The 10,516-nt window shown below is 39.5% G+C and overlaps 1 protein-coding gene across 2 annotated transcripts; it reads right to left on the bottom strand.

Moving 5' to 3' along the window:
* Nucleotides 1–3,164: 3,164 nt before the first annotated feature.
* LOC118233187 (serine/threonine-protein kinase SBK1-like) lies at nt 3,165–9,547 on the bottom strand. Of its 2 annotated transcripts, XM_035428596.1 has the most exons (5): nt 8,603–9,547; nt 7,625–7,715; nt 6,329–6,473; nt 4,926–5,128; nt 3,165–4,507 (listed from the first exon to the last, which is right to left on the bottom strand). In XM_035428596.1, the coding sequence occupies exons 2-5, from the start codon at nt 7,697–7,699 to the stop codon at nt 3,710–3,712; spliced, it is 1,221 nt and encodes a 406-aa protein (XP_035284487.1). In that variant the 5' UTR covers nt 7,700–7,715; nt 8,603–9,547; the 3' UTR covers nt 3,165–3,709. The 2 variants fall into 2 exon arrangements, with proteins under 2 accessions (XP_035284487.1, XP_035284488.1); XM_035428597.1 differs by lacking the exon at nt 7,625–7,715.
* Nucleotides 9,548–10,516: the final 969 nt, after the last annotated feature.

Here is a 10,516-nt window from a genome sequence, read left to right as displayed (position 1 = left end):
ATGCACAGTGACAGTCGGCTCCAAAGGCCAGTTTGTTGTCTATAGTGGTGGGAATCCTCAACTCCTTCTATTGTCTTCGCTCAAATGGTAAGGTGTCTCAGGGGGACAATGTTCTTCACCATTTCCTTTGTTTTTTACCGATCATAACCAATAACTGATCATAGTTTATTTGAAAATTATTATTTATTCTGCAAAAGTAGAAAAAAATGTAAAATACTTATTTTCCTCAATGATTCTTCTCCTTTCTCATGTGGCTAATAATGCAAGGCAGATTTAGTTTTTATTTAAATTCCCCTTGTGGCCCCATAGCATGAGCTATCTTGGTAACTGTGTGGCACTCAAGGTCCTGCTCCACAGTCCAGGGATTTGCTGTTGCTGGTATAGTATACCTATCTCCATTACGCTGTATTTGTTAAATGGTGAGCAGTTACATTGTCGAACACTAGATGGTGTGTCTGCACAGAACAGCAATTTGGCTTTTCTGGTGCCTAGCCCAGCTAGTAAAGAATAAAAGATGTGAAAGAGAATGACCTTTCCTCCGTTTAAATTAAACTCAAGGTCTGTTTTATCCCTTTGGTTAGAGTAATGCTTAGAGATTGGAGATGGTGTAAAGTGAATGATAGCACTCAGATGTAAATGTAGATAAAAATATGTTAATTGCCCTTGTCAGGATTATGAGTAGATGCAATATTTGGAAGGTGAGGAGATGGACATTTTCACATTATTACATCAAATAGAGTAAATCAAGAAAGAACAAGGTGCATCTTTTAAAATATTTTTATTAGGTAACTAGCTGCCCATAGTTTTGGGAAAGTAAATATGGAGAAACAATTATATCCCAGGCCTCTTCTCTATTTTAAATTGACATTGAGATACCAAGTTTAGGTTTTTTTTTTTGGCAGAGGGGATTCCCCTCTGTCTCTATGTCACTTGTACCCACACAGGGATTACTGCAGTTCTGGCAGCTGTACTCCTGCAGGATATTTAGTCACAGGCTACGTTTTTGAATGTTTTCCAAACTTTTGCCAACACAATATACTACAGGAGAGTCAACTTTGAAAAAAATCCTACCTCTCACAATTGTTTACCTGTAGACACCACATACTGTACGCTTGTCCAGTAGGACAAGGCCAATCAAGTCCCACCTCTGTGCACCACCCAAGTCATAGTTTTCTAATGGGAACATCAGGGCTGGCCAACACTGGTAGTTTCTCCAAATGAACAAAACAAAAATAGATCAACCATTAAAGGCAGACATAGTGGGAAATGTGCATGACTTGGTTTGAAAGTAAAAGTATCAGTTGGTTGAAAGAAGGAAAGCAGAAGACAAATTTTTTGTAGATAAGTTTTCCAGACATAAAAAAATGAAAATCAGAGGTTGAAAGTCTGGAGGACAGAAAGTTCTGCCATATGTTTCTTGAGCTGTCATGAACTCAGCCAGCTGATATCACTAATTTGTTTTACCTCCTGGTTTAGGAATTGTGCTAATTAGGAGATCCAAGCGACTGGAACAAAATGCTGGGGAAGACTTCTCATTTCTAAACTTGCAAATCCTGTTTGGCTTTTTGATTCTTACATGCTCTCACGTAGGGTGGATCAAAAGTCAGACACGTGCTTCTAAACTGGCCATAACCAGGGTGAGGGTGATGTTGCAAGGGCTAAGTAGAGTGACAGAGTAAGCAAATCAGCCGTGCTGATGACACCTTGAATGATGGAGAGAGAGAGTAGGCAGGGGAAATTGAGACAGAAGAGTAGACGCTATTACGGTACATACTGTCTGAGCGATCACTCCCGAGATCATCAACTGAGAAAAACAGCAATAGGGGAAGGCGAAGACGAAAAGGGAAAGGCGGGTGATGGGTGGCGGTGGCGATGTAAATATATAATCCTCTCGACTTCCTTCTGTCCCCCTCATAATATTTTTACAAGTTCCGTTTCGCTCACACACTTTTGCTCTCCGGTATTTCTGAATTTTTATTGGTCTGGCGCTCAGACGAGTTCATTTATGTTGTTTAAACACACACACTCACTGAAATATTTCCACATACGCGTACGCTTCGAGGCACGTATCAGGTTAAATGTCAGAGATCAGGGCCCATAGTAAGCATTAGAGAGCTACGCTGTGGTCTCGCTGACCCCAAATTATGTGTAAGGAAGCAATTAAATTGCTCTCTCTGACTGCGTAAAGAGACACCAGATTAACTGACCTGGCTGCTGGAGTAGCACAAGGCTAAACCATCGGGTTTTCTTATACCGCTTGGGCAACACACTTCTTGGAATCATCCATTGAACCCTGCTTTTGCCACAGCTGCTGCCATACCTCACATTATCCATCTTGCTGTTCCCAGCGCTGTGCTGACTTTGGCTAACGATAGTCCGTGTGCACATCTCGGTCTGTTCCTTGGTCAGTCACAAATTAAGCTGACAGCTCTCTTAACTCAGGCACTCTAAAAGAAGAATCAGGTAAGATTTATTGTAATAAAGTTTGACAATGTGACTGGTCACCCCTGATATTTGAAGGAAAGATCATGTGAAGGAGTTAACACATATTTGCTGAGCCAGTCCTGTGGAAAAGAGGAAAATAGACAGAAGCTAATGATGGTACACTGTGTAAATAACCTCACACCAGCTATTTTTAGCTCTCTGAAGTGGTGCTCTGTAGACATGATCCCATCTGTCAATATGATTAAATATGAGAGAAGGGTGAACTTGCGTTTGATTTACCGTTTATCTATTCGTACCCTTTTATGTTCTGCCAGGGTTATTTCATGGGTATCAAATCCAGTTCAGTTGTAAATTTTCTGCTCAAGTTTTTGGTTTGTCAGCATAAGCATCAAAATAATTTTGCTGTTGTTTTGTTTGTCATTCTCAATTTTTTCCCAAAAGAAAAAAATCAGAATGGAAGGGAGAGGTGAGCCACACAGAGCAGGAACAGGCAGGCTCTCTGACGGAAAATGCTTATGACAGTAATCCTCAAAAATAGGAGTCTGAATAATTTAGCATTCGTGCATTGTGATAAAAGTACATATCATATTTTATATTTACAGGGGAAAATCTTGAAAGTGACCATGTTTTCCACATCTGGCTGAAGGGATCAACAGGTGGTTTGATACAATAAATTAAAGAAGAAATTTCCTGTACACTGTAAAACTGGCAAATGTATCATTTATTTACAGATGGCAACATTTAATGTTTGACAGCTCTTTGTTAGAGATTTATGTTAGTTCTAAGGTCCTTCCATTATAAAAACATCATAGGGATGATGTTATAAACATGTGCTAATCGGTCATCAATACAATCTGTAAATCAAACATACCATGAATTATAATATGAAACCATAAATATGTTGACAATAATCAATAATACAATCTAAATCATCCTTGTAATGGATTTGAACATAGACGTGCAGACATAAAATATATATAAAAGATTTAACCCACGACTGTGGTAAAATAGTTCTTGTAATGTCAGGGGACAAAATGGGAATGATTACTTAAAGGATGAAAGCAAAAAAAAGAAGAAGAAATTAACAGTAAAATCTTATTTCAGAAACTGAATTTATGTACTATAGATGGACACCAAAAAAGCAACAAATATTGGCTAATACAGCCATGACTACATCCATCTCCCTCCCTCCCCTACCTTCCTCATATTGTGTTTCTTCCCATCTTCCCTCAGGTCATTTTTATGTAATGCAATGAGCATAACCCTATGTTCTACCTCCTTTTTCTTTCTCTATCTCTGTTCCTTTCTCGCTCAATTTTTTTTCCACCTCTCCTTTCATGAGTAGCCAGGTGCCTCCAAGGTATTTGAGTACATCCTCAGGTATGGACCTCAGGCTGGGCTGTGGGCAGAGCAGCCCTTGGAAGAGGCTGCAGGCCAGTGGGGTGAAGACTGCAAACTGGGGAGGTACGGGACCGCATTCTAGACTCTCACCTTCATTACTCCACCCCGACCTCCCCAAATCCTGCCCTTTCCACTTGATTTCCTCCCCCCTCTCTCCCTGTCTGTCTCTTTCACTGTCCAACCACTCTGTGTATTTTCTGTATCCAGGATCATCTGAGGAGGTTTCTCTCCAAGGATAAGACCCGGTCAGCATGGAGTAGATCAGGATTCCTAGGGCCCAGCTGTCTATACCCACATCTACTGACACCCAAAATGTGTTCTTCTCTGCCACTCCTCCCTTACTCCCCGTGTTTTTACCAGCTGCTACCCCCATCCCTTTTGCTCCCTTGCCCGTTGTGCTCTTTCCTTTTGACTTCCTGCCCTTCGCCATCTCCACTTCCGGTACGCAGTACGGAGAATCATACCAAAACCCTGTGATCCGCGCACCCTTGGGTTTGGCCATCCCAAAGTCACCCAGTTTGACCCACTGGCAGGTCTGGTCACACAGGAAAATGTTCTCAGGTTTCACGTCCCTGTGGACGAATCCCAGGGAGTGAAGATGAGACAGCGCTCCGCTCAGCTGTGACACCACCCTTTGCACCTTCTCCTCTGCCATGCCGACCTAGACACAAAGAGACAGTGTGGGTACAGCCCCTGTCCCCTCTTCTAACAATGGCTGTGGTTCTTAAGTGAGATTATCAATTAGATTTAACCCTGGACTATTAGAGAATTTGTGCATGTATGTGGATGTGTTTTCTCCCATGGTACCTTGGGTTATGTCCAATTTCAAACAAACAAATTTTGGAGAAAATTGCTAGTGAAATTTCCAGTTTTACAAAAAAAGGAGAAAAAATATATAGGTATATCCATTTATATGTATGTATATACATATATGTGTATATAATGTACTGTATACAAATATATCTATATATAACTACAGCCTAAACTGAGGAAAATGAGACGAATGCTTTGACTATAATTTGAGAACCTGACATAGTGCACAGTTTCGAAACAATAAGAATTAGCTTACACCCACAGACCTCTGGGATGATGACGTCATACAGGTCTCCATGCAGTCCAGCTTGCTGGGCAAAGACGTAGTGTAAGGGGGTGGAGTAGACAATTCCCAAAGCCTTCGTGAGTGATGGGTGGGTGCAGAAAGCAAGAGAGAGGTTGTACTCTCGTAAGAATGAGATTAGAGAGGTGGACCCTCTGGGAAAGAACTTCATGGCCATTGGAGAACCTTAACAGAGTGACAGAGACGGAGATAAGGGTGGGGGTCCACATGTATTACCTTGGAATTTATATTCTGTGCATTATTTTATTAACATGTAGTGAGCTCTGTAATGATTGGTACAAATACATATTTTTTCTTGATTTGGCTCTGTAGTCCACAATTTTAGATGTGTAATCAATCAACAATTCACATGCAATTAAATGCATATTATCAGCTTTTATTTAAGGGTACACTTTGCTTTCATCATGTAGACATTACAGCACTTTTTATACACAGTCCCCCCCATTTCAGGGCACAAGGACATGTTAATGTTATATGAAAGAAAATATTCCTATTTAGTACTTTGTGAAATGACTGCTTGAAGTCTGTGACCCAAAGAGCATGTTCTCTAGTAGGGGCCTGCACGGCCTGTGCGGCAGCCATATTCAGCTCCTGCTTGTTTTAGAAGTTAGGTTCCTTAAGTTTTCTCTGTCTGATTTGTTGGACAGGTTTTTGAGGGTTTTTCTTCATTATGATGAGAATTCTTCGGTCATCGACTATAATGGTCTTTCTTAGCCTACCAGGCTTTTGGTGATTACAGAGCTCACCAGCACTCTCTTTCTTCTTAGTGATATTCCAAACAGTTGATTTTGGTAAGCCCAAGATTTGCCTATGTCTCTGTTTTTTCTTATTTCTCAGCCTCATAATGTATAAAAGTACTCTTGAATAAAAGGTGAGAATCTGCACTTTAGCCACATGTGAATTGTTTGATTACAAAATTGTGGAGTTCAGTGCCAAATCATTATGGTGCTCAATGTAAATTAAAAAAAATAATAATTATGAAGATTAAGAACTCATTCCTTATCTCCGTAGCATGTTAACAATAGTATGTTAACTCAGTTAACTCAAGTAGCACTTCAGGTGTTCTGGTCCATATTTGGGGCTACCACACTGCTGCTCCATCTTTCCTTTCTGTAGACTGCAGCTAATTACATACTCACCGGGTAGGTAGCTTGCTGTGTGAATTGTTTTAGATAACATTTTATCCTCCATTGATGTTACTTCTCCCAAGTTGCAAAGTCTAATTGCAATTGTCAGCCTGACCCAGCGTTGCAACATCCTCTCAGTTCAGGAGGGCATACACCAGCAGTTATGATGCAATTAAAACTCCGGACACAACATGACCTCAACTTCAATCCAGATAAGAAGAAAGAGTGATTTACTGACCTGTCTTCTTGTGAACGGCCAGCATGACCTTGCCATATGATCCCTCTCCCAGAAGCTTGACGACCTTGAAATGATCTGCGGTCTGAAGTGATGGCAATGACTGGGCTGTTAGATGACATAACGCATCCAACTGTCTTGCAGCTGCCTTGGAAGAAGCATTAAAGCATGTTCATTTTACATTCTGAATTCAATAATGAACATTAAAGCAGCAATACTAAATGTATTACATCAACACATATATAATAAATTACAACATCGTGGTGATTGAAATGCTCTTAGAATGGTAAAAGAAGGGTGTGTGTGCCCTGCGATAGATTGGTGACCTGTCCAGGGTGTATTCCTGCCTCTCGCCCAATATGCTGTATGCTGGGATAGGCTCAAACACCCCCCACTACCCTGACCAGGATAAGCAGGTATAGATAATGGATGGATGGAAATGCTTGTATGATATGATACATATCTAATGCTGCAGCAGGGCGACTTGTACTCCCTCCCATCTGGGTGACTGGTTCTCGCTCGTCCCTACTACGGAGTTTCTCCACCCTAGCGGTGGTGAAACCAGTGGTGGCATGAACTCCATGTTCCTCTAAGAACCACTCAGTCATTGCCCACCTTCCGCCGTAGTCTGAAGACACATCTCTTCAGACTGTACCTGGACTAACTATCTCTACACTGCAGAGCAATCCCACTATAAGATCACTCTGATCACTTCTATAAATGGTAAATGGACTGCATTTATATAGCTTTTATCCAAAGCGCTTTACAATTGATGCCTCCTATTCACCAGAGCAGTTAGGGGTTAGATGTCTTGCTCAGGGACACTTCGACATGCCCAGGGCGGGGATCGAACCAGCTACCCTCCAACTGCCAGACAACTGCTTTTACCTCCTGAGCTATGTCGCCCCATTCTATCCTTCTACTTTGTTCCTGTAGCACTTCCATGTTACACATGTACCTCCATATAGCACGTATGCTGCACTTGTATTGTTATCTTGATGTTGTAACTTGATGTCTTGCCTCCTAGTTTGACTTAACATTACTCTCTGACCTAGCCTATGCTTACTGTGTGAACTGGACTTAATGTGTTTTCATGGCTACAAATAACTGTTACATAATTCAGTATGCACTTTTTGTATGCTGCTTTAGATAAAAGCCAAATAAATATAATGTAATGTTAAAATGAATGCTTTAATGAAAGTAATTTGATGTAGTGATGCAAAAAATACAGCAGTTACATACCTATAATAATAACAGAAAGGTAATGAAGATGAAAACTGAAAACAATTTCACATCTACCTTAGTTTTGATTCTGTGTATTATAGGGATGTGATGTTCTTGTGTGGCTTTTGTCCAAACAATTCTTGAATTCATATATACAGTTGGTAATCTGTAGTTTAATCAAAGCAATTGTTCAGACTGATAATTTGGATGCTCTTATTGGCTTAAATTCTGTATTTCAATTAAATTAATTTGTTCAATCACATTCCTAAATGATTACTTTGCAGCACAACACTTTTCTGATAAGAAAAAAAGTATACGTGGAATATAAAATACAGATTATACCCTTTTCAATTAAAAATCTGTTACAATGATAATTATTGTGAATTGATTATTAATGTTTCCCATATGTAATTATGTGCTGTAACCTGAAGGCACAAACAATCTTGTAAACAAATTCCATAATAATTTCTCAATATGGAATTTACAGAACTTGAAAGTAGAAATAATATGTACTACATTGCATTAGTATGTAACTATATTATTATATGATATAAATGTTTTTACATATTAGGAGTACGTTTCTTAAATGATTTGTTTATTATTTTTCAGTATCTTTCAAAAGGTTGATCTCACTTCTTCACATTAAATATATTGCTCACATTATCTTTTTGCAACAAAATTACAATTTGTAAAAATGAATAGAAAGCAGCTGGCTGCAAATAAGCAGAATATTAAAGAATAAGCAGAAAGATTAAGAAGTGTTAAGGTAAACACAGCAATTTGGTGTTAGTGAAGAAGATCATTGTGGAAGCCACAACTTAGACAATATAGTAAAATGGCTTGACTTGACAAGAGAAGGAATGGTTAAGTAAATGTTTTAAACATTTCAGACAACATCACTAAGTGATATTTGCATAGATTAATTCTCTGTTTTTATGACTCATTCGACTAAAGCAACAAAAAAATCAACTTTTCCTATGTAATATTACTTGAAATATTTGCATTTTGCATCGCAAATGCATGCTTCCTTAAACAGAGAGACAGTTCACTTACTGTCATGGTGGAGCTTTTCCAAATATCTCTTGATTTTTCTCAGTCTGTCAGCATCTATGTTTTCCTCTTCTCTCTGCTTGGCTTCTTGTCATTTGACCGTATTATTATAACTGTGTAATGAATGCCTGCAATAACTCTCTCTGTTAGTACAAATGTATATTCAAGACATAGCTTATACGTTGCAGATTCATGTGTGTGTATCCGTAATTTTGATTGAGTGATGCGTCTGTCCCCTTCAGTTTGTCCATTAATACTGCAGCCCCTTCCTTTACCCCCTCTCTCTCGACCATTCTCTCGCTCTCTCTCTCCCCACTCTCCTGTTGGCATCCCTGGAAAGATCAAAGTCTCTGTATGTATCCATCTGTCTCCAGGGGTATCCATCATTCAGATCTATCACTGTATCTCTCCACACATCTCCCTTACTGCCCCCATGATCCTCTGTCATCTTCGGCATTCCTTCCATCTCTCCATCTCATTCAGAAAGGTCCTTCCAAAAAGCAGTTTCATGTTAATCAACAGGAATCCATGACTTGCGCAGCCTCAGCTTGCTAACGAGGTGTCAGCAAAGAGCTGTGTTTCCATAAGCAGTGCTACAGTCAACTCCAGGGAGCCCATGTACAAAAGCAGCAGCAGCAGTAGCTCAATTTGTTTATATTTAACTCTGAGTGTCCATTTCATCTCTTCTCAGCGAATAAAAGTTTAGGGTTCATGTGCTAAATACATAATGCATTGCACATGCTTTTATGCGCAGTTGTAGCAGCAGTAATGAAAACATACCAACCATACTCTACTGATTCATCTCAAATTACTTGTATATTTACATTCAATATGTCTACATTCTCTATCTCCTCTACTCTCCCTCCCTCTTTCCCAACTCGCCATGCCTCCCTGTTTGACAAAACTAACAGCTGAGAAGCTGTTTTGCAAAACAGCTTAATCCACAAAATGGTGGCAATCTCCTCTTGCTTTTTTTTGCCAACCGAGTCCTCTTCCGTGCCAGTTACACCCCCTTCCACCAATAACTTCTCTATGACCCTCAACAGTCCCTCCCCTTGTTTTTCTAGATTTATTTCCCTGTAATTGCCGTTCCTGAAATGGTTACTACGTGCTACAATGACACTTGCAGCTATTATTATCACTAATATGGACAGCAAGTTCTAGCTAAACAGAAAGAGGAAAGAGAAAGGGATGCTGGAAAAGATAAAAAGAAAACTTCAATTATTTTCCCATTCCTTTTCTTTTTTTATTATCCAAATTTTTCCATTACAATACACAGCCACACAGAGCCTTAAATCTTCAGAATTATAGCAGATCAGATGCCGATCTGACACACCAATGGCAATGTGTGATTATTTCTTCAGGCAACAATTGTTGTTGTGCCAGAATCATTGATTTTTCTAAAGCCAAAAAAGCCACTGGTAAACCAGTATGTGCCACATTTGTGTGTAAAATACAAGTGAGACTACCTCACCCACTGTTTTGGCAATTAAATGCAAATCCAAAACCAAAGTTTTCATCCATCCATTATCTATACCCACTTATACTGGGCAGGGTCACGGGGGGTGCTGGAGACTATCCTAGCGTGCATTGGGCGAGAGGCAGGAAAAGGTTTTCATAAACACATATTAAAATTACTATATTTACCATAAATTGAAAAGCAATAAAATTCCCAAGGCATGCTTTGCAACATTGATCTAGTTGGTAAATAATCTCAACAAATCATCAATGTGACTGAAAAAATAAACATTAATGCTGTCTTGGTGTCCTCTAATCCCCTCAAAATAAACAAATAAATAAATAAAGCAGTTTTCCACTTTAAAAAACTGGTTGCATTTGAAATTCCAACTGCATATATTGTTGAAGATTTGTACGGGGAGGTAACTTGGTATCGTATCCATAGTGAGTTCCAAAGCT

Source organism: Anguilla anguilla, chromosome 8, assembly GCF_013347855.1.
Source record: "Anguilla anguilla isolate fAngAng1 chromosome 8, fAngAng1.pri, whole genome shotgun sequence".
Lineage (NCBI taxonomy): Eukaryota > Metazoa > Chordata > Actinopteri > Anguilliformes > Anguillidae > Anguilla > Anguilla anguilla.
The sequence above is the reverse complement of the archived record's forward strand: the minus strand, read 5'-3'. Positions and strand labels throughout refer to the sequence as shown.